The sequence below is a fragment of the Solanum dulcamara genome, chromosome 10, assembly GCF_947179165.1.
Source record: "Solanum dulcamara chromosome 10, daSolDulc1.2, whole genome shotgun sequence".
Lineage (NCBI taxonomy): Eukaryota > Viridiplantae > Streptophyta > Magnoliopsida > Solanales > Solanaceae > Solanum > Solanum dulcamara.
The window spans coordinates 28,627,353-28,652,289 of record NC_077246.1 but is presented as its reverse complement, the minus strand read 5'-3'; the positions used below and the strand labels follow the sequence as shown (position 1 = coordinate 28,652,289).

General features: G+C 35.2%; 1 protein-coding gene and 1 long non-coding RNA gene across 3 annotated transcripts in view; both read right to left on the bottom strand.

Moving 5' to 3' along the window:
- LOC129871398 (rRNA biogenesis protein RRP5) overlaps positions 1 to 13,728 on the bottom strand; it is a 46,658-nt gene extending 32,930 nt beyond the window's left edge. Inside the window, exons 1-5 of the mRNA XM_055946305.1 lie at positions 13,550 to 13,728; positions 11,984 to 12,189; positions 10,849 to 10,992; positions 7,783 to 7,959; positions 2,714 to 2,807 (exon numbers count right to left, since the gene is read on the bottom strand). Coding sequence (XP_055802280.1) covers positions 2,714 to 2,807; positions 7,783 to 7,959; positions 10,849 to 10,992; positions 11,984 to 12,189; positions 13,550 to 13,655 — 727 coding nt within the window. The 5' untranslated portion in view covers positions 13,656 to 13,728. The remainder of the gene's footprint in view (positions 1 to 2,713; positions 2,808 to 7,782; positions 7,960 to 10,848; positions 10,993 to 11,983; positions 12,190 to 13,549) is intronic.
- An 8,201-nt stretch (positions 13,729 to 21,929) lies between these two features.
- On the bottom strand, positions 21,930 to 24,547 carry LOC129870878 (uncharacterized). Of its 2 annotated transcripts, none has more exons than XR_008762150.1 (3): positions 24,185 to 24,547; positions 23,234 to 23,284; positions 21,930 to 22,148 (listed from the first exon to the last, which is right to left on the bottom strand). It is a non-coding gene; the product is annotated as an uncharacterized LOC129870878 (long non-coding RNA). The 2 variants fall into 2 exon arrangements; XR_008762149.1 differs by lacking the exon at positions 21,930 to 22,148 and adding an exon at positions 22,607 to 22,666.
- Between the last annotated feature and the right edge of the window lie 390 nt (positions 24,548 to 24,937).

Genomic DNA, 24,937 nt, shown 5'->3' with positions numbered 1-24,937 from the left:
AGGTCACCGGGTAATTGAGTTGATTTAGTTCTTTATACTATAGCTTTACTTAAGTTATTTGACTTATTTATACTTATTATTAACCTTTAAATTTATTTTTTTATAGTTGAATGGTGGTCACTATTTGGTAGTCAAACTTCAAACTTGCAAAAGTTTTGCCATGAAAGTTTTAAGTCTAACTAGTAGCTCATCCGGATGTGAGCGAAATTGGAGTGTGTTTGAACACATAAGAAAGAATATTTTATATCCTAATATCCATATTATATTATTATTAGTATTTGTTAGGTAACATCTACACTTATGAGCAAATTCATTCTAAAAAGAAAAATAGGCTTGCACTATTGCGTCTCAATGATGTAGTGTACATTAAGTACAATAGAACATTGAAACGTCGTTATGATGCTTGTGATACCATTGATGCAATTGCCTTGGATTATATTGATAAAGCAAATGAATGGTTGGTTGGATGCTCCAAAGATCAAGAAGATGAACTAGTCTATGAGGAAGGTGATCTTACTTGGGGTACTGTTGCTACGGCAATTGGAGCTGACGAGAGTATCTATGGTCTTAGGGGAATTCCTTCAAAGATCAAGGGCACTTGACAAGGGCAAAGGAGTACAAACTGCATCTACAAGTTCAAGTAGGACGTCTCGGACACTAATTGATGAAGAATCCGAGGAGGAGGAAGATGAGGAGCAATATAATCATAATGAAATGGATGTTGATGATAATCTTGAAGAAGAATAGACTTTTAGAGTTCTAGTATTGTTTGTCAATTGTCTTATGAATTATTGAATCATTCAAGTTCTAGACTTTTAGTATCTACTATTAGTTTTTGAATTAAAATATTTGCTAATATACGTTATTGCTATTGAGATTTTGGATATTTATATATGCAATTAAATATTTTAAGAATTTGGTATTAATTGGCACCTCAATTCAAAAAGGCGAGTGCCTCGCCGCTCGCCTCGCCGCGGGCGAGGCAGGGCCTTGTCGCCTTACTCCGTCCAAAACACTACATCCATCGCGATGAAGTTCGTCACAATGGAGGTCACGCCGCGATCAAGGTTAGATGGGAAAAGGGGAAAATGCGAAGTGTTTGTCATTAAGATGGAAGGACGCAACTCTTTCGTGCCCAAGTTGGATGCGGTGGAGGTCGCACCACGACCAAATGCAAGGGAGAAAAAATAGTTTTGTCCAAGTATAGATTGCAACGCCCATCGCGCGCAATGGAGCCCTCAATGCCCAAGCGCAATTCGATCTCAAGTCTATAAATAGAACCTAGTCCAAGTTTTTCCGAACTCTTCCCTCATTCTTTGATTTTTCAAGCCCTGGCACTCCACTACTATCAATACCTCCCCACACCAAGGTTAGTCTACTCTAAGTAACTCAGTATTCTAACAATTATACACGGCTACCTAACGTTATTCTATTATACGACCATAGGATCTTTAAGAAATCCTTCCCAAAGGTTCAACAAGCTTAGGAATTTGAATATAGGTGTTTGTCACATTATTCATAAGGTTATCTAACCTTTGTCGGAAAAAGTAAAATAACTTCGCTCTGCATCGTAATTCCTGCAAAACTAGTATCTAGGTGAACCAAACGACCTCGTACAGTCTCCTCCATCTTACTAAATATGATTCAAACTAGATGCAAGAAAAATGCTTGCTACTCTTAAAGACAAGAATTCCACCAAAATCATCACATGAAAAAATTACAAGGTTCCCAACTCAAGACCTAATTTCTTCATTTTTTCAAGTTTATTTCTAAGATCACTTATATACATAAAAGCTACACACAAAAGAACAAGTTCTTTGTCGAATATGTCCTTCATCAAATTCACCTTGTCATTTCTACAGGGCATTAAATCTGGTGTGCTCTAATAAAGACAACAAGAAAGAATGATTTGGGACCAACCAAAAAAATTCTATGTTCCTTGAGAAGCTCAATGATTTCTACAACTCCAAACTGTCTCGTCAAAGGTTAAAATTTAGTACACTACCATGGCATCAAAGTTGGCCTTGCAAAAAGGAGATACAAGCATATCCCACAAGGAAAAGTAACATTGATTCAAAATATGATATCCTCCACATATAAACACATCAAAGCTGACTTTAGTTATACAATAAGAGAAAAAAGTGCCTGAAAGTTGACTTTTCACTCTTAGAGATGAGATACTTTTATTTGTTTATCTATTTACGTATACAACACACTCCACTACATGAAAGTATATTATTGATTAGTGACAATAAGGTTCATACAAAGAATTGTGTTTGATCTAATACAGTGTTAAATAGTGTGAACAACCTCAAATAAAAACTTAACTCTTAAGCAGGAGCCATTTCTACATATTTATAGGTTTGCAACATCAATCATCCAAATTAAGTTCTCTTTCCTACAAGCAATTTCTTTTTCCCTTCAAACAAATGCATGAAAGAAAAATGCATATGCTTTTGCTTTATGCATTTTAATCAAGAACACACTTTCAAGAAATGACATCCAAGCACCAGATAACACAGCATCAAAGCTGCAGAAATAGAGAACTTGGCCCTTCAAAGCTTCATACGGTTTATTAAAGCAAGGAGGCTCAGGGATCTGCATACAGATATGTAGATCAAAACTTTACACAAGTAGCTTCTAGGTGCAGCTAATATTGTTGTTAGTAAGAGAATGAATCAAAAGGGAGTGTTTGAGTGGACGTGAAGATTACCTGATTCTTTTGGCATAAATCCTGAGAAGGAAGGCAGCCCAAAATGAATCATATAACCATGGTCTTCCATGCTTTTCACGTATGCACTAAGAATCTGTACATCAGAAAAAGATAAGGCACATGTTCAGGAAAATGAGTAATATCAGGTAAAGGAATGTAAATTTATCATTTAAAGAACACGAATTTAGCATAATACAAAAGGGAAATTAATACACCAGTTCCTAAAGTTGATTAGGCACAAAATAATTTAGATAATTTACATTTTTCTTCTAGTAAAGGGAAAGGAATATAAAGATCAGGAAGTTTTTCTACAAAGAAATGTCAAGAGCTGAGAACACCCCCTCAGACTTGCTTGCTTTGTACATTTTTTAGCACACATAAGATTCCCTGTGTATCGATGATTAGTTCAGTCACCTAAATACCTTAGCTACCTTAAAAATCAGGATCAAGGATAATTCGCCCTGCTAAGGTAAGTGGCAGCATCCTCCTCATCTTCTTGTTTTCATAGTTAACTGGTTTGCATAGTAAGAGGACGAAGTAGGTAAATGGCCACTTTTAATATCTGCTATCAAAAATTAGCCACTTTCTTGTAACAGAAAAAGTTTTGGAATATGGACCAAATACCCCCAACGAAAACACGGAACTCCTCAAGCATATGCTACTGAAATATGAAGGATTAACAAGTGGAACCCAAGGAAAGCTTCATAAGATTCAAAACCAACGAAGAATTCACAGAGTTCAAACATTTATAAGTTCAAAACTAAGGAACGATTCATGGGATTCAAAAATTTGATGGAGTTACAAAACCAACGGAGGATACATAGAATTCAAACCTTTATAAGTTTTCGATTTCATTATGACCTATTGTTTCACCTGGCCTTTTGCTTCGTTTACCATGTTATTTGTTGTTGCTACTGTTCTCTTTCTCCATTATTTTTAGGATGGCTTCTACATTACTGTATTTTGTTTCCATACTTGATTTGGATCTGTTTTACTTGACCCAGAGGTCTATCGAGAACAGTCTAGGTAAGGATAAGGTTGCGCACACACCACCTTCCCAAGACCCCACTTGTGGGATTACAAGGAAAATATGTTGTCATCAAACCATTCTAAGTTTAAAACTATGAACTTTATTTTATTTTTGCATTGACGTATGGTTATTTCCCTATTACTTTTCAAATGGTAGCACAACATTCATAGCAAAGCCCAAAATCTAGCCATCCTACCAACCCATATCTCAGCAAAAGCATTGAAGTCGCACTGAACAATGCATAGGAAGGCTGGAATGTGTACCAATACTGTTAAAAACCATTGTACTTTTCAAATTATGGCACAACATTCATAGTAAAGCCCAAAAACTAGCCATCCCACCAACCCACATCTCAACAAAAGCATTGAAGTCGCACTGAACAATGCATAGGAATGTTGGCATGTGTAACAATACTGTTAAAAACCATTGTAGATTTCTCAATCATCTTATCTTAACTTCCAACATATATCATGTGTATTTTGTCTCTTCATCAAAACAAAATGTAATTCCTAATATATCTTCTCCGAATGATAAAAAGCCGCCCCATTTTGTGAAATGACCTTCACTTTGAACGATTTCGGAGTTGCCAGATTTAGAAATTTGTCAGTCTTTTGTTGTAGATAGATGATGGGTGGGTCGGGGGCCTGTCCCTACCAAGTATATCACTATTTAAGGCTTGTAGACTTGGGATTGTATATTAGTACATTGTCGGTAGTGTCAGCCTTGTTACTTTTGTACTATCAATGTGACGGTCTTGTTGGCCTTCGTATATACCGTCTTTTTGTAATTATAGATATCATGATGGCCTTGACGACCCACATAAGGATTTACTTATATTTTGTTGTAAGTTGTTGTGTTAGCTGAGATGCTACGAGAATCTCTGATTGTGGCCTTGCTGGCCAAGGCTTCTAATAAGCGAAGATATACTTGTTTGTGTGTTTGTTGGGTATAGTTGGGGTGCGTCATTAGCATAGATGTCTAACTGGGTCAGCTTAGGATCAGGTGTGCACCGGGTGCCGATGCGCCTCTTGAGGTTGGGGCGTGACATATTTCTGGCCAAAAAAATGTTGGTTCAACGGATATGGAGTACACAAGGGGGGAGAACTGCTTTGGGATTTGAGGTTTCAGCGAAATTCGCAAGAATGGGAGTTTGACAAATTTTTAAAACTTGCTTGATTTGCTTCACCGACAAAAAGCTACTATAGATAGCCATGATATATGGAGACGGACGGTGGAGGGGCATGGTATTTTTCAATGAAGTCATATTATGAGAAGCTTCTAAATAGGGAAGAGAGTGATTTTCCACATATATCAGCATGGATCCCTAGGGTACCAAGAAAGGTATGTTTTTTCACTTTGCTAGCTACGAAGGGAGTGATCCTGACGGTAGAAAATTTGAGGAAGAAAAAGACAACTTGTGTCAGTTGGTGTTTCATGTGCAAAGAATCAGGTGAAGATGTGAATCACCTTCTACATTGTTGGATAGCTTCTTGTTTATGGAGGGAAATTCTGAGATGGTTCAGACTAAAGTGGGTGATGTCAAACACTGTGAAGAAACAATGTTTAGTTGGACACTTAGAAGAAGGAAGAGCGGATGCAGGGAATGGGTTGTTGCTCCTCTAGCATTTATGTGGATCATATGGCAGATAAGAATAGAAGAGCTTTTGAGGGAGAAGAGAAAGACTTTGTACACATGAGGAGTAACCTATTTTTTATTATTTCTTTTTTGGTGCACCCATAAGATTCCTAAATGTATAGATGTGTATGTTATTTGTAGAAAACCATGTCCTCTTGTGCGGTTTTCTACTTTTAGTATACTTCTTGCATACAAGCAAGCTTTTACCCTTTTCTATTGAAATTTCTTACTTTATCAAAAAAACTACTACCAACAGTACATTCGTTTTATTTGTTTTGTATTGTTTCAACTGTACATTCTTTTTTAACAATGGTCCTATCAACTATACATTTTTTTAAATGGTCCTATCAACTGTACATTCTTTTAATCATATTTTGTTCATTCCTAACAATTCACTCTTGATATCATTGCTCTACACCCCCTGAACAGTAACACATATTATTTAGGAAGAGCACTTTTAAATTAGAGCAGCATGTCCATTTTGACTTTTTGGTACATGCTTTTTTGAAAACGATATTGTGTTAGTTATTGGAAGTGACGAGTGTCCATCAAAATATGGAAGAATGGAGAATCACTTATAAGGTAAAGCTTTTACGATAGGTAGAAGGAAGACATTTTATATGGACTGCCAATTAGACCCCTTGCCAAATAAGGGCCACACTGGAACAGGATTATGTATGAATAGTCAGTCTTACTAGTGAATGGCATACTAAATAAGATATAGAAAATAGTATCATGATAGGATGGTTAGCACAAAACACCGCGACATGCTTGTTGTAATAGGAAAATACCTAAAAGGAAGACATTCTTTAGAATGTTGTCACTAGAGGTGACAAAATTAGCCCATGAAAACATGATCTGCCCAGATTTGGGCAAGTTTATGACCCACCTATTCATTAACTCAACCCATTTTAACCCGCCCAAATTGATCCATCAGAAACCTTGCCAAAATATATTTTAAAAGATAGTTTTTGTTTGACATATTATATAAAGTCCTAATAAAGGAAAAAAGTTTTATCAGGTAATTAAATAAATTATAAGAAAATAAACAAGAATACTAAAACTTAGTAAAAGTTAGGTAGGTTGCGTTATGAACATTGTTTAGCCCATTTTGATCCAACTCATTTAGTAACTTAGCCCATTTTGACTCATCCAAATTTAGCCCAACTTTCCCATTTAACACCCCTGGTGGTGACAACACGAAATTATATGGAAGTGAATGTTGATCCGTAACATATCCCAAGGATGAGGGTCCAAGAAAACTGGATGTAAAAAATACATGTTCAATCATACAATATTAGACAAGATTAAGAATATGTTTGGATTGTCTTATTTTAGATGTTTTTAAGCACTTTTGTAGTGCTTGGGTAAAATAAAAGTGTTTTTAAGCAACTTATGTTTTAAGCTAAAATAGCAAAAAGTCAAAAGCCAAAAGTTAGAATTCCTAACTTATGATTAATGCTGATAAGCCATAAGTTATAAGCCCTCCAAATAGGCTCTAAGAGGTGTACCACACATAGAGGACAAAGATAATGTCACCTATGGTGTTTAGGCCATGTCCTACATGCACCCACCATCTTTAGCTTCGACACTATGATGATTGAAGGTGCTAAAACAAGACGAAGGAGATCCAAAATTACAGGGACAAAAATTGTCTCAAACTTATAATTTTGTGGCATCAATGCATACTTAACCAAGTATAAGATACAACGGAAGGAACAGATACATAATATTACTATCAAATAGTGGAATTAAAGTTTACTTATTGTTGTTACATTACAATAAATCAAATATTAACCGTGAGTATTTCTAGTTTTGGATAAACTTGTATTGCCACTGTTCAGTGTGAAATTTAAAGAAGCTCTAACATTAGAGAGCTCAAAATTATTTATGAGCAAAGTAAAATTAGAATGACCTTGGCTTGATATTGCAGAATGGTTACAGAGGATTCATATAACCAAATATTTTTTGTCGAATTCAGAAGTAATTGATAGATTGAAATTGAATAACATATGTTCACCTTGGATCTCTGAGTTATCCTTTCCACAAGGTGGATTTTTGGGTTATCATACAATAAGTCTTTCTTATTGCTTTAATCCGCAATAGAAAATTAACAATTTGCTTATTCACTCTTTTCTCAAGTATTCTCAAAATCTGAATCGCAAATCAAACCGTTGGATAAATTCTAATTATCTTTTTTGTTTTTCGATAAGCACTTCCTAATTTTCTCCTCAACCTAAAGCACAAGGCTGGACCATTTCTCTAGGGGAAACAATGAAGCCTTCAGTTTTTCCTTTTTCAGCAAAAGGTAAATATAACCTCATCTTGCAATAAGCTCCTTATTCAGACTACAACAGTAAAATATAACTCAAAATGGTGCTAACTAAAAGATAATTAACATACCATTCCTTCTTGAATAACGTCAAGAGTTAAGTTCTTGTGCAATAAAGAGAGACGCAAGGAAAGCCAAATCTTTCTCTTCCCTGCTTCTTTCTTATCGTCATCCAAGTGCAAGACAATGCAAGAAACCAGCTGCCCGGTGTGATATACACTAGAAAGAAAATTAGCATCCATCTCTGACTGTGAAGGTAAATTAAGCTATTAGAAAAACAAAATTACACAATCATTAAGAACAGGCAATATCTTCAACAGCTACTTTATTAGAAGGAACTTTGGCTTCAATTTACCTTTACTAGAATTATTTGATTCAAGAGTTACCCCCATATTTGATAAGCAATAGATATTATTAACTGAAAAGGAAACTCCTCATACAAGATGTATACAAAATCAAGCGCTCTGTTTGTATACGATATTTCAGATATTATTCATTTGTCTAATTTGTTTATTACCTAAAAAATTAAGCAAATAAATAGATAGATAAATTCTGTCAATGATAAGATTTCTATGGTGAAAGGAAAAACTTGGAGGATTCTATAGTAAGTCATAAAGGCTAGCGACAGAGACTCGATTTAATTTATGCACTGCTAAAGAGATGCCATAATCTGGATGATATATCATCATCTCATAATAGAAAAGACTACCAATATTTTCCTCCAGCATAGAACAGTAATCAGCAATTTAGAAAACCCTTGCAGATCCAAGTATGTGTATAAACCCGTAAAAGCTTCCAATTCAAAGGTTGACATTACATGTCTCAATTAATGGGGTTACATCTCCCCTCATTTTTTGTTTTGTCGCATAAGCCTCTGCGATTTTGCTAGTAACTTTTTCCAAGTCATGAAAAGTAAAAAAAAGTTGAGCTCTTTCGCTCCACAAAATATCAATATTTGTACCAAACAGTGACTCTTGTGGATGACTCTTGTAGATGTATCATACTTTGAATATACTACAGCTCATTGTTTAACCGCTTTTAACCTTAAATAAGATGACCTTTCTATTGTAAAATCTTGTGTACAGTAATAGCCGGGAACTCAACTACAAGTTAAAGATCATTTTAACCTTGGGCAGTTGGTTTTCATATAGATCATAAATACTCCACATCTCTCATGATGGTTCTTAAGATATTGGCTAAGAACTAAAAGGATATGAAATCTTAAAAAACTGACCAAAGCTCTCATGATATTAACATATTTCAAACATGCTGTAGCTCAATGTTTATCCATATCTGAGCCTAAACAAAAATACCTTTCTTCTACGGAAAGGTTTTGCAATAGTAATATCTGGGAACTCAATTCAAGTAATAAGATCATTTTAACCCTGACATGTTGGTTCTCGTAAAATAGTAATCCTCACGAAATTGGCTAAGAACTCAAAGGATATGAATCCATTGAAATACTGACCAAAGGTTTCATAAAGAACTAAAAGGGAGTGGTACAATAGAATCTTCTTGAGATGCAATAAGGACATATCCTTTAGTAAGCCTTGAGAAACAATAAACATATGGACTCAAAAACTTTTCCATTTAATTAACCCTAGGGTGGGTAAAACATTAACCAATTGATGATTGTATAACTTATAGTGTATTTCTTCTACAAAAACAATTATGCCTCAATGCCACGCAAGTTGGAGTCGGCAAAATGAATCATCACTAACCATAATGCTTCATTTAGATCAGAACTAACTCAATGTTTGTTTGTTTTTTTAGAATAAGTACTAACTCAATTTTTGAAAGTTTAGATTCCCTACCACTTTATGTTTTTGGTGAAAAGAGCCATGTATAGTAAATGAAATACAGATAGTGGATTTCCTAGCTTTTTGTAATTAGCTATCTATGTAAGCACTCTAGATACTATACTGTCATATTTAATCTCTAACGAGACTTGAAGGCTCCTCCTAGAGAACTAAATGTTAACCACAACTCACTACTATTGCATATATAAATCTTTCTTCCATTTTACCTATTTTTTGCAAATATGCATGAATTCCAAAAAATTGTAGGTTTTCTGAGACATTTTTAAATGCGACTTTAGGCCTACCTCCTCCCCTATAAACAACTTTAATCACCATGGATTCACACCTACCGACTAATGCATCTACAGATGGACATATAACCAAACCATCTCAGGATCTTTTTTATCATCTCTACTTGCTTCTAGTTCATTACTTTGAATGAGAGAATATTCGCAAACCATGGCATGACGTTTCAACACTAGTATGGCTTTGTTGACTATAATGCCACCACAAACTCACAGCAACTTTTGCTAAAAAGACCGATATTATGCAACTGTCAAGTAATTGGCAATAACTCTGAACCACTAGTTCTCGAAGACTTCTCTGTTATCAAATAAAAAATACAAAAGTGTGAAAAGAAACTTTGGCGAAATACAAAAAATTGAGGGATGAGGACAAATTTTATAAAAAAATCACAAAGGATGAACTAAAATTCTCAAAATTCCTGAAGTTTATTCACTCCTAAATATTTGAGTTTCACTTGTTTTCTTCTTTGTTTTACGTTTTCTTGATAGAGGGGGAAAAAGTCTTCTAGTGAGAGTTTAGAAATTCAATGTTATACACATGAACAATAATCGCATAAGTTCAGAACTTTTAGTTTAGATACTATTCAGATGGGGCTTATTAAAGAGAGATTATTCACTTAGAAATTTTTTTAAGTAAACATAGAGAGCATTAGTTGGAAGGTCTAATTCAATAGCATTTGACTACAAGGGCATTTTAGTCATGAAGCTTGAACTAGTGTTGGAACATCACTTCAGGTTGGTTACCGTATCTCACCATCTTTTATCCTCCCTTTTATTTAATAGATAAATTGAAGATATTGATGCACCATACACTACATAATAATTCAAATTCCTTTCAGCTTGCCAAATGATTAAAACTCTGGCATAAAATAAGCTTTGGACAAAAAAGTTGGAATTATTTCTTTTAAGACAAGTAACAAAAAAAGTTGAAGTATTCTTCTTAAATTTCATAAAAAAAAGGACTTCAGGAATTCAATAAAAATTTAATTCGCAGAACCTATATCAGATAATAAGTTCTCAAAAGATCCAATACCCGTTTTGATCCATCCCCCACGAAAGGAGGAATTGCTTCAGATGCTCGAACTAACCCCCGCAAGCCTCCTGGGAGACTGACAACAATATCTTTCTCATTTACTTCAGAAACTACTCCCCAGAGCTTCATTCCAGGAGATATATTCTGAATGCATAAGAAAGTAAAGTTGTTAAATGTTTGCTGCCAATTGGCATAACTTCTGGGACAACCACACAGCACAGAACTCAAAATACAGGTAGACAAGATAAGTTACAGATGTGTCAATAAAAATGAACTTGTAAACAGCTTAAACATGTAATTTTAAAAGAGAAAAAAGGCTTCAAAGACGTGAGCAAGTCCAAGAATTGTCAATGCTATTAACAGGGGAGAGAAAGCTCCAACTGAACAAAAAAACTAAAAGACTACATAGTAAAGCAATTCTATTCTTGAAAAAGAGGTTTCACTCTTAGATTGTGCCTTCCAGAGATGAGAAAACAGATTACTCAGCTGAGTCATTTCTGGTCAGATGGCTGAAGGAGATCGCCTCTGAGAATAAATTGGAGATGTGTTGTGTTGTAATTGAAGAGGGTAGCAGAGAGGTCCAGAATAATAACTTTTTCCATAATGAGGCTGGGGTTGTACATTGTTCTCTTCAGTGCATATACGCTTGCTCTGTTACAGATAGGTGGAGTATGATGGCCTCCATTTTTTCTAAACTTCCATTTCCACGTGGAAGTCTTTGACAAAATGCTATAATCTTGTCACTACCAAAGTCCTCATATTGGCTATAGGGTCAATCAACATACACGGTGATTATTGTCCCCCCCCCCCCCCCGCCCCAACCTTGAGAACGAAGAAATTTCTGCTTTGCCTTGTTGCTAATCTTCCACCTTCTCTTCTTTCTCCCTCTTATCTCCTCTGCTGGTTGGAGCTAAAAGTTGATTACATTTTAGTCTTAAGATTTCTTTGAAATCAGTTCTTGCTACATGTTATATAAATTTTGATTAGCATGTAATGATGGATATTTCATGTATTCTCATCTATACTTTTCTCTTTTGGGGCATATAAGTAAAAATATGTTCAAGCCACACATTTATCACAGACGGTTTGAATCCTCTATTTGGTTCACTGGAAGAAAAGTTAGTGACCAGCATACCTTTAAAGTGATCCTGTTGGCGAACCTTGGCAATTTTCCATTGATGCCACCGCCAAAAAGGGAACCTAAATCATCTTCTGTACTACTCCTTTGCACCTTGTGTTGCTTCTTCCTCTTCTTCAATAATCTGTCTTCAGCCTCAAACTCTGCATCCACCTCAGCTCGAACTTCATCCAACTCTTTCCGGCTCAAAGAACTTGCCCCACCTACAAACCCAAAAACATGACAAACAATACAACAACATACCCAGTGAAATCCCACAAGTGGGGTCTGGGGAGGGTAGGATGTACACAAACCTTACCACTACCTCATGGAGATCCCCAAAAGACCCTCAGCTCAAAAGTCACAGTCTCAAGTAAGAGAGAAAAACAATATATAAAGCATAATAGCAAAAAACGAAAAGCGATGCAAATTTTACAACGAGAAACTAAAACAAGAACACAAAATTAAGCTCAACAACATACCCACTAAAATCCCATAAAATATATCACTTTCTTTTCAAATAATCACCAATAAATAAGAAGAAAAACAGATAAAAACACAATAAAAATTGAATTTTGAGCATACCCCAAAATTCCATTGATGATTGTTGTTTGAAAAGATCAAATATTGGGGACAAAAAGGAGGAGAGCAAACAGACAGCTAGAGGGAACCGCATAAAACATACAGAAATTGAATTTCAAGAATAACCCAAAACTCTACGAGAAACTAAAACAAGAAGAAAACACAAAAAAAGCTCAACAACAACAACATACCCACTAAAATCCCACAAAATATATCACTTTCTTTTCAAATAATTACCAATAAAGAAGAAGAAAAACAAAGAAAATTGAATTTTAAGCATACCCCAAAACACCATTGATGATTGTTTGTTTGAAAGCTCAAAAATTGGGGGCGAAGGAAGAGAGCAAAAAAACTGCTGCTATGCGAAGAGCAAAGATTAGAGGGTCAAACATGACAAACAATATTAGTGGGAAAACGTGGTGACATGGGACAAACAGGTCAATATGTTGAAGAAACCATTAGGGAAATAGTACATTTTTTCCAGCAAATTAAACAAACTAGCTAAGATTTTCAGAAAAAATAAATTCATGTCAGGAGTTCCAGCAACTACATAATTTAGGTAGAAGCAATTATATGATGAAAGAGCATGGTTAAGTAGAAGAAGGTTTATTTACGTAATTAAAGCCGCTTTTTTTAATGTTTGAAAAGAGAGGTGATATCAATACACAGCAACATAGATGGATTTGTTTCCACAATACAAGTGCTCTCCAATTAGTGCCCTTAATCTCACACGATTAAGCAGCAGGTACGAAGAAAAGCCATAAAAAATGAGGAGTCAAAACATATGAGGATTTTCACATGCTGAGTAGAGTAGAGAGGAGAGGAAAGGGGGAACAACAACAAAACAAAAGGAAAAAAAAAGAAGAACACCTAAAATAAACGAAATTTGCTAGAGCTATTGTTGGTTACATCTAAACACTTCCAAAGAACTGCTCCAATGTAATTAAAGCTATTTCAGTGTAGCCATTAGAAATTAAAATGATGTTTGAGTAGAAGAAGTACCTCTAGGGAAGTCAGGAACTTCATCTTCAAGTTGAAGGGGCATTGACGCGTTTGAGGTTTTACCCTTCAACTGTGAATTTTTTTTGGCGTGGGATTTGGGTGCCATGTTTGTTCAGACTTGTTAGCATTCCTTTGTGTGAAGAGAGGGTTTATACGAGGGTTTAAGACTCATTTTGCCACTATTAGGTTTCATATGTATTGGGCTTTTGTTTCAATATGCCTGTTCAATGTCTATTGTATTTTAGGATATTTTGGTCTTTTTATTCTAGGGTTACCACTACATTGTATTAGAAGTGAGAATTGAAAGGACAAACACTATAATTAATATTTATACAAAACGAAATCTGTTATAAGCTAAACTAAATTAATGAAGTGAAAAGGAACACAGTCAGAGAGAAGGAGAATCGAAAGAGAATTGTATCTATATATGTTAATTACATATGGATCAAGTGAAGTGCATTAAGGACGATCATGGAAAAGTACTGGTAGAGGACCCTCATTAAACAGAGATGGCAGTCGTACTTCCGTAAACTCTTGAATGAAGAAGGGGACAGAGAAATTGTGTTGGGAGATTTGGAACATACAGGGAGGCTTCACGATTTTGGGTGTTGCAAGAGTATTGCGGTCGAAGAGGTTAAGGGTGCTATGCGTAGGATGCGCTGGGGAAGAGCGAACGGACCTGACGAAATTCTTGGGGAATTTTGGAAGAGCACGAGCTCGATAGGTTTGGAGTGGCTGACTAGGTTATTTAATGTCATCTTTAAGACGGTAAAGATGCCCGGAGAATGGAGGTCGAGCGTAATGATCCCTCTATACAAAAACAAGGGGGATATCCAAAACTGCAACAACTATAGAGATATCAAGCTTCTAAGCCATACTATGAAAGTGTGGGAAAGAGTGGTGGAGATGAGGGTTAGGAAAGGCGTGTCTATTTCAGAGAACTAGTTTGGATTTATGCCGGGACGCTCAACTACAGAAGCTATCCATCTTATGAGAAGACTAGTGGAGTAGTATAGGGAGAGGAAGAGGGACTTGCATATGGTATTCATCGATCTAGAAAAGGCTTACGATAAAGTTCCACGATAGATACTATGGAGATGTTTGGAGGCTAAAGGTGTACCTGTGGTGTACATTAGGGTGATCAAAGACATGTATGAGGGTAAAAAAACCAGGGTAAGGACAGTAAGAGGGGACTCAGAGCACTTCCCAGTTGTGATGGGGTTCCATCAAGGATCAACTCTTAGTCCATTTTTATTTGCCTTGATGATAGATGGATTGACGCGATAAATTCAAGGTGAGGTGCCATGGTGTATGCTTTTTGCAGACGACATAGTCCTGATCGATGAGACTCGTTGTGGAGTTAACGCTAAGCTGGAGGATTGGATACATATCTTGGAGTCTAAAGGGTTTAAGTTGAGTAGGACCAAGACAGAGTACTTAGAGTTCAAGTTTAGTGAGACACCTCATGAGGTTGGCGCGGAAGTTAGGCTTGGTGACCAGGCCATCTAAAAGAAAAGTAGTTTCAAGTACCTTGGGTCTATCATGCAAGGCAGCGGGAGATTGATGATGATGTCACACATCATATTACGGCAGGATGGATGAAATAGAGGCTCGCTTCCGGTGTGCTATATGACAAGAAGGTGCCACCACAACTTAAGGGCAAGTTCTACAAAGTAGTGGTTAGACCGGCTATGTTATATGGGGTGGAGTGTTGGCCAGTTAAGGTCTCTCACGTTCAAAAGATGAAAATAGCCTAGATGAGAATGTTGAGATAGATGTATGGGTATACCAGGAGCGACAAGATTAGAAATGAGGCCATTCGGAATAAGGTACGAGTGGCCTCGGTGGAAGACAAGATGTAGGAAATGCGACTGAGATGGTTTGGGCATGTGAAGAGGAGAGACACAAATGCCCCAGTGCGGAGGTGTGAGAGGTTGGCCATGGATGATTTCATAAGAGGTAGAGGTAGGCTGAAGAAATATTGAGGAGAGATGATTAGACATGACATTTACAGCTTACCGAGGACATGACATTAGATAGGAGGGTGTGGAGGACCCATATTAGGGTAGAAGGCTAGTATATAGTCTCATTATTCTTTCATATTAGTAGGCGCATTAGCGCACCATAATTTCTTGTGCTCTGACTTCTGTTATTATCTTTCTATTACTTTCTGTACCTTGATTACTCTATTCTACCTGTGTCACTTTCGTTATTTTCTTTCTCATATCGCTTTGAACTCTTTATTCTTATTTGACTTCTTTTTATGTTTCTAATGAGCCGAGGGTTTTTCGAAAACAGTCGTCCTACCTTGGTAGAAGTAAGGTCTACGTACACTTTACCCTCCCAGACCTCATGTTGTGGGATTTCACTAGGTTGTTGTTGTTGTTGTTGTTGTATGCTAATTACATATACAGATGGCTATTTATAGCCTAAAATATAACATGGACAACCACTAAGTAATTGGATAAGAAAAAGGAAAAGGTGAGTGGATAATCCACGCCTTATTCCATTATGTCTTATCTATTATTTTACAACACTCTACCTTGGATGTTCATATAAAAGAATAATTCTAATAAAAGAACAAACATATATAGTTATCCTAAATATCCATAGGTGTTGTGTCTCCTTAAAACCTTACTAGGAAAAACTAGTGGAAAAAAGCCTAGTGAAGAAAAAAGAGTGCACACATCTGGTAATACGGCTTGATTGTTGCCTCATTAAAAACTTTACCAGAAAAACCCAGTGGGACAAAACCTTGGTTAACAAAAAAAAAATACAGTGCGTATTTTACTTCCCTGATGATTATTTGATATTTTGAAAACGACGCATTCCAATCTTATATCTTAGCTTCTCAAAAGTAGATGTTCGTAATGCTTTTATGAATAAATTTGTAAGATTATCACTCGAACGAATTTGTTGTGCATTAATATCACCATTTTTTAGAGATCATGTGTGAAGAATAATTTTGGTAAAATATGTTTCGTTCTGTTTTATTTTATGAAACCATCTTTCAATTGAGCTATACACGCGGTATTGTCTTCGAATATAACTGTGGGTATTTTGATATCATTTTCTAGGCCGCATCTTTCTTTGATGAAATGTATCATTGATCTCAACCAAGCACATTCTCTACTTGCTTCATAAATTGCTATTATTTCGGCATAATTTGAAGAAGTAACAATAATAGACTGCTTTGTAGATCACCATGATATAGTAGTTCCTCTATATGTAAATAGATAGCCTGTTGAGATCGAGCTTTATGTGGGTCTGGTAAATAACCTGCATCTGCATAACCAATAAGGTTTGCATAGACTTTGTTAGTATAAAACAAACTCATATCAATATTACCATTTAGGTATCGCAAAATATGCTTCATACTGTTTAATGTCTTCGCGTTGGGGATAAACTATACCTTGCCAGCAAATTAACAGAAAATATTATATCAGGCCTAATTGCATTAGCAAGATACATAAGTATATCAATAGCACTGAGATATGGTACTTCAGGACCAAGAAGTTCTTCATTCTTCTCTAGAGGTCGAAATGGATATTTATCCACTTCAAGTGATCGAACAACCATTGGAGTACTTAATGAATGTGCTTTGTCCATATAAAATTATTTTAAGATTTTCTCAATATAGACAGTTGGTGGACAAAGACTCCGTCTGCTAAATATTCAATTTGCAAACCCAAACAAAGTTTTATTTTTCCAAGGTCTTTCATCTCAAATTATTTTTTTAGATATTCAATCGCCTTTTGGACCTCTTCAGGGGTTCCAATGAGATTTATGTCATTAACATAAATGGCGGGTATAACAAAGTCTGGCTCTGTTTTCTTAATAAAAACACATGGATAAATGACATCATTTATATAACCTTCATTTATCAAGTACTCACTAAGACGATTATACCACATACGCCCTAATTGTTTCAGATCATATAATTATCTTTGCAATTTGATTGAATACATCTCCCGAGTCTTAGTACATGCTTTAGGCAATTTTAATCCTTCTAGAATTTTCATATAAATTTCATTATCAAGTGAACCATAAAGGTAAGCCGTAACTATATCCCTTAGATATATTTCAAAAAATTTATGTACAACTAAACTGATGAGATATCGAAAAGTTATTCCATCCATAACAGGTGAATATGTTTCTTCATAGTTGACCCCGGGTCTTTGAGAGAATCCTTGTGCAAGAAGGCGTGCCTTGTATCCTACAATTTCATTTCTCTCATTTCGTTTTCACGCAAAAACTCATTTATAGCCAATTGATTTTACACTTTCAGGAGTTTGGACTACAGGTCCAAAAACCTTACATTTAGCAAGTGAGTCTAATTCTAATTGAATTACATTTTGCTATTCTGTCCAATCACATTTACGTCGACATTCTTCGACAAATTTAGGCTCAAGACTTTCACTATCTTGCATGAGGTTAAGTGCAACATTATATGCAAAAATATTATCCATCGTAATTTTTGATCGATCTAGATTTATCTCATCACCGGTAGAACTTATTTAAAGTTCTTCATTCACTTGAATCTCGGGTTCACTGATTTCTTCAGAAATATTAGGATTACTCAAATCTTGACCTTCTTCAGGAGGTTCTTTTGTAGTATCATCTTTATTATTCTTCACGCTTCTCTTTCTAGGATTTTTTATCCTTTGAACTCAATGGTCTACCACGCTTTAGGCGTGTTTGAGATTCAGAAGCTATGATACTAGTAAATGGTCCTTTTGGACATCAATCCGGATAGACACATTCACTCTAGGGATATGTGACTTAGTTATCCGTTTCATATTAGTAAATGCATCTGGCATTTGATTTGCTATTTTCTGTAAGTGGATGATATTATAGACCTCCTGCTCACATGTACGGGTACGTGTATCAAAATGAGATAGTGATGAAACTTTCCACGCAATTTTTCTTTCGGGTTTCTTTTTCTTTCCCCCTAATTACGGAAAAGTTGTTTCATCAAACTGACAATCTGTAAATCGAGTAGTAAATAAGTCTCCTGTCAACGGTTCAAGATAGAGAATTATGGAGGGTGAGTCAAACCTAAAATATATGTCCAACCTTCGTTGAGGGTCCATCTTTGTACGTTGTGGTGGTGCTACAGGCACATATATTGCACAACCAAAAATTCGTAGATGGGCTATATTTGGCTCATGATCAAATACTAATTATGACGGAGAGTATTTGTTATAATTTATCGATCTGAGACGTACAAGTGCTGCTGCATGTAAGATAGCATGACCCCAAACAGTAATCAACAATTTTGTTTTCATAAGTAAAGGTCTTGCTATCAATTGTAGGCGCTTAATAAATGACTCTGCAAGGCCATTTAAGTATGAACATGATCAACATGATCAATTTTTATCTCAATTGATAAATAATAATTATCAAAAACTTGGGATGTAAATTCTCCAGCATTATCAAGGCGAATAGCTTTAATTGGATAATCTGGAAAGTGCACCCTTAATCTTATTATTTGTGTTAATAACTTCGCAAACACCAGGTTGTGAGAGGATAACAGGCACATATGAGACCATCTTGATTATACATCTATTAGGACCATAAAATATCTAAACAATCCATTAGGATGATGAATAAGTCCACATATATCCCCATGTATACGCTCTAAAAAGCCAGGAGATTCGATGCCAACCTTCAGGGTTGATGGTCTGGCAATTAATTTGACTTGATAATAAGCAGCACATGAAAATTCATTATTCATAAGAATCTTCAGGTTCTTTAACGGATGTCCAGTTGAATTTTCAAGAATTCGTCTCATCATTATTGATCCAGGATGACCTATTCGATCATGCCATAGCACAAATGTATTTAGATCAGTAAACTTCTGGTTTACAATCAAATATGCTTCAATTGCAATAATTTTTATATAATATAGTCCAGACGACAAAGTTGGTAATTTTTTCAAAATATATTTTTGGCCTGAGATACTCTTGGTTATACCAAGGATTCAGTATTTATTTCATTTAGTGTCTCAACATGATATCCATTTCTGCGGATATCTTTAAAACTTAACAAGTTTCTTGAGGATTTAAAAGAGAACAATGCATCTTCTATAATAATTTTTGCCCCCCTTAGGCAGAAATATAATAGCTCTTCCGGAGCCTTCAATGATTTTTGAATTACCAGAAATTGTAGTAACATTTGCTTTTCTTCTAACCAAGTAGGAAAAATATTTTTCGTCTTTAAAAATGACATGATTCGTTCCATAATCAGTTATACAAATATCCTCGTGATTGATCATTGATCCAAACAAAGTTTGAGGCATAGCTATATTTTTTTTCAAAAAGAAATAAAGAAAATATTATAATTAAAATATGGTTTATTATACAAATTTTATTTATTTACATGGATTAGAAAAATATAAATATATTATTTAGTACATACATATGAAAAGAAAATTATTTAAATATTATCAAGCTTATGAATATTCATATTTCTTTCTGGAAAAAAATTAAAGAAATCAGCTACTTCGAGATGCCTAGACTTAATATTATCTTCAGAGATAAAGTTTGTCTCTTGATTATTTCCTGCCCTCTTCAAGAATGCCTGATATAGCTGAACCAGATGTTTTGATGACCTGCAGGTCCGTGACCAGTGTCCATACCTCCACATCTATGACATATACTTTCTGAATTTTTCTTTGGTATAGCTTCTTGCTTTTCACTCTTCTTTTGGTATTGCTGATCGTTTCTCGATGTCAGACCAGCATCATGATTATAATTTCTTCTTCGACCACGACCATGACTGGGCCATGACCTCTTTTTCATTGATTATAGTTTGCCTAATTCACTTCAGGTGGCAAAAAACCAACGGGCAGACTATCATAATTTTTCATTAATAGTTCATTGTGGCATTCAACAATAAGAATGTGAGAAAGTAATTCAGATTATTTTTTAAAACTCTTTTCATGATATTGCTACAGTAGAAACATATTCGCGGGTGAAAATGTAGAGTATATTTTTTCAAGTTTGTCTTGCTTAGTGATTTTTTTTTCCGCATAAATTTAATTGTGCAATAATTATAAACAAGGCAGAATTATATTCAGTTATATTTTTGAAATCATTAATCTTAAATTGAGTCAATCATGACATGCTTGTGGAAGGATGACCAACTTCAGGTGGTCATATCTTTCTTTTAGATTCTTCCACAGTTTAAGGGGGTCTTTTAATGTGAGGTACTGTAATTTTAAGCGACGATAGTGGCAGAGAAATATCATGGCTTTGGCACGGTCTTGATTAGATGCCATATTGTCATCTTTGATGGTATCTGCCATACCCATCGATTCTAGGTGTATTTCGGCATCTAGTGCCCATGATGAGTAGCTTTTTTCTAGATATATCAAGAGCAACAAATTCAAGTTTAGAGATATTTGACATTTTAAGAAAATAAAATTCTTACCCTTTTATTACCTTTTAAAAATAGCTCGAAGTGATGGAGGCTTGTGCTAATAACGTGTTATAAACTAAACTAAATTAATGAAGTGAAAAGAAACACAGTCAGAGAGAAGGAGAATTGAAAGAGAATTGTATCTATATATGCTAATTACATCTACAGATGGCTATTTATAGCCTAAAATATAATGAGCGCATCCTCAATGCCTCTAATCAATATTATAAAATGAGCACATCCTCGATGCCTTGAATAAATATAATAAAATGAGTGTATCCTCGATGCCTCGAATTAATATAATAAAATGAGCGCATCCTTGATGCCTCCAGTCTACTGAAAATAGTAGTAGTAAAGGTAGTATGACTCTCCATTCGAAAATCAGTATAAAATAGTTTGGGCTACAACCCAGCTTTCTCAAATCAATGCCAAGAACCAATGCATGCACCGGGGTTGACTACATCCTTGAGAAAATAATGATCCAATGCAATGCATGTCATCACCAGCACCCAACAACACGAACAATCACATACAATAACGACTCCATAAGCACCTTACCCTCTAAAGCATAGAAACAGGACTAAGAAATGCAACGACCTCAAATCAAAGCCTAAAGCTCAACTCTACTCCTCTAACTCAATCACATGGCCCCAAAGGGAACTCAACCCTAACTGGGTAACAAGTAGGAGGAAATGAGGTAACAGGTGTTCAACTAGTCAATCAATACCTCTAGATCCATTTGGAAAAAATCACCTCGAAATTTATAACCACAGATATGTCACGACCCAACCCTGTAGACCGTGACTAGTGCCCAAATTGAGCACCCAAACGTACCCTTATCCCAAATTAGCCTTTTAACCGAATAAACAAAGGTAGTGATAAAAAAAATTGCTAAATAGATCAAAAAATAGGTGTAGGCACGAGGGATGATAGGCCGCCACAAAACACACAAAACCCAAATCATATATACAAAACCCACAACATAAATCTGTCTACAGACCTCTATAGATGATAGCATAGTCATATGACGGGACAGGGCCCCGTCGTACCCCTGACCAAAATATCCAAATATACAGAGATAAAGTCAGTACCAAAATACAAGCTCCAAACAAAGGAGCACTGTCAACGACGCAGCAAATATCCTAAACAGATGGATCAGCAAATCGAACTTCGATACCTGCGGGCATGTAACGCAGCCCTCCCGAAAAAAAAGAGTCTGTACGGAAAATGTACCGAATATGTAAAGCATGTACTGTAATATATAAAATCATAATCTGAATAGTATATGCAAAATATGAAATCAACGTTTAGAATTTCAAAATGCTTATCAAAATCTCAAACCATATATGCACAGACATATGCCATATCCGACCCCATTATGGACTCGGTGAACAAAGTGTGGTTGCCCTCCCATCATCGGCACCACGGCACAGCATAATACCAGAGTAGGAAATATCTCCGTAACAAATCATATCATATCAGATGGCCATATCAAATCATATCATATCACAAACATATATGTACATGGCACAGCATAACTCCGTGGCATAACATTTACCACCCCATGTACATGTCATACCTGCCCCCTCACGTCGGGACACGGCGAATAATGCAGAGAAATACGCACAAAAATATATCCTGGCCCAGGCTCAGTGAAAGAAGCATTGAGGCATCCACGAGTGGAGTAGTGAGAAACTAAATGCAATTTAAATTATAAAACATTTATACAGACTCGATGGCATAATTTCGATAACAAATCATAAAAGGAAACTTGAATAATAATAATAGTACAAGTACTTCCAATATCACAATAGTCTACGTAAAAATAGTATTTTCCGAATCATCTCCGTACTTCCAAATATATTATGGGAATTAACGGAATAATTATTCATATAATATTAGGAAGCATAGCAAAGAGTTTCTTTCAAATTCTACCTACCGTAATTCAAACGGAATAACGAAGAAAAATTCAGAATAGTGGGGCCCACCTCGGTCAAATGAGGTGGCGTATACAAATCACGTGCGTTAGACTTCATAACATTATTAGAAGAGTTTAAAGGTATTCGGAATTCATTTGTGCAAAATCTAGAATTTTAGAAAATTTGTCCAAAACTATTCATAATTACCTAATTCAATTCTATTGAATAGAAAAGGGAAATTTTCGAGCGTCGATTTCGAAGAGTAGAGTGATCCCCGAGGTTCGTATTCATTCTTATTACATCTAGGACATGCCAAGAGAAGAAAATGTAAAGCTTTACATACCTTTTTGGCCTTTTACGGTTGTCCAAGTTCAATTCCCGTTTCCTCCAAAATCTACAATTGGTCACATTTACCAATTACTATTCATAAGACTTTAAGAATTCAATTTTTCCAATACTTGTTTACAAAAATTTCGGCAGCATCTCCCCTATATATATGACACCCCGAGATTACAACTCGGCCACAATATTAACAACCAAGCCAACAACAACACCAATTCCATCGATAATCAATTTAACACACCATAACATAAATTGGTGTAATTTTCCAATTAGTGCAACAACTTTCAACCAAACTTTGCATTTCCAAATAAATATGAATATCTCATATCCATAATTAATTTCAACTCATTCCAATATAAGTGAAAAATATTCCAAGTAAGCTATCCAATTTTTATCAATTCCATATTTCACTCAAAAATTCCATAAATACAACAAAATATTATAATTCATTTTCTTCCTCCAACTTCATAATCAAATTCATTTCCTTCTTTCAACTTCACAACCAACAACAACACTCCATACTTTTAATAATTTACCTCCATATTTTTATAATATCATACTCAAATTACATAATTCCTACAAACTAGTTTAATATCAACTTACACCATTTAAACTTCATTTATATCCCCAAAATCATAACCACAACTAACAAATTATACAAACTTAATTTTTTTCCAATTACATCACCTAACCCATATTTCCAACTTCAATAAATTTCATCCAACTTCCATTTTCAACATCAAATAACTATCATAACTACTATACAAATACTACACAAAAATACTACACAAAAATACTACACAAAAATTGAATAAATCTTACTCATATAAAAACATGTATACATGGCACCATATTACCATATAAACTTTCATATTTCCATAAATTCCACACACCTCCACATACTACAACATCAACAAACTTCATAACACAAAGAAATTAGATTAATTCTTACCTTTTCTTTCACTTCCCCAAATCTCCAAATCAACTAAACAAGTCTCCAAACTTCCAAAACAACTACACCATGTTGTAGAGCACCCTTGACTTAGTAGGAATACTAGGAGAAAATAATTTTTGGAGCAAGATTTCAATTTTCTCCCTATTTTTTTTCCTTGATCGATTTTCCCCTTATTTTCTTTTCCTTTGTTTTTTTTCTTCTTTCTTGAATTGTCTTGAAAGTTCTAAGAGTTGATGATTTAAAGGACTTCATGAGAAATTCCAACTTTGCCCCAAATCTTTTCTAATATTTCCAAGTTGAAATTCCAATTTTGCCCTCAACCTTTTATAGTATTTTCACATGAGAAATTCTAATTTTGCCCTTAACCTTTTATAGTATTTCCACATGAGAAATTTCAATTTTTACCCTTAACAAATTTCCAATATTTCCACATCTCAATTTGGTCATAAGAATTTTGTATCCAACAAGGTCAAACATAGCCTTGCCCTTGACTTATTACCATTATCCCCAAATTGTCCTAATGTGAAAAATACGGGTTATAACAAAATAGCCCCACCAAAAGGTGACAAAAAAGCATAAGAAATACATCTCTAAATATAGAAATGGGATCCAATAGTAATTGACAAGCCTAACTAGGTGGAAACCACTATACCAGGGCTCCAACACAAGTGTACTACAATAATGAAGACACTAAGTCTCCTAAACCTCCGCCAACAACAGCTACAATAACTTACGGATCAAACCAAATCT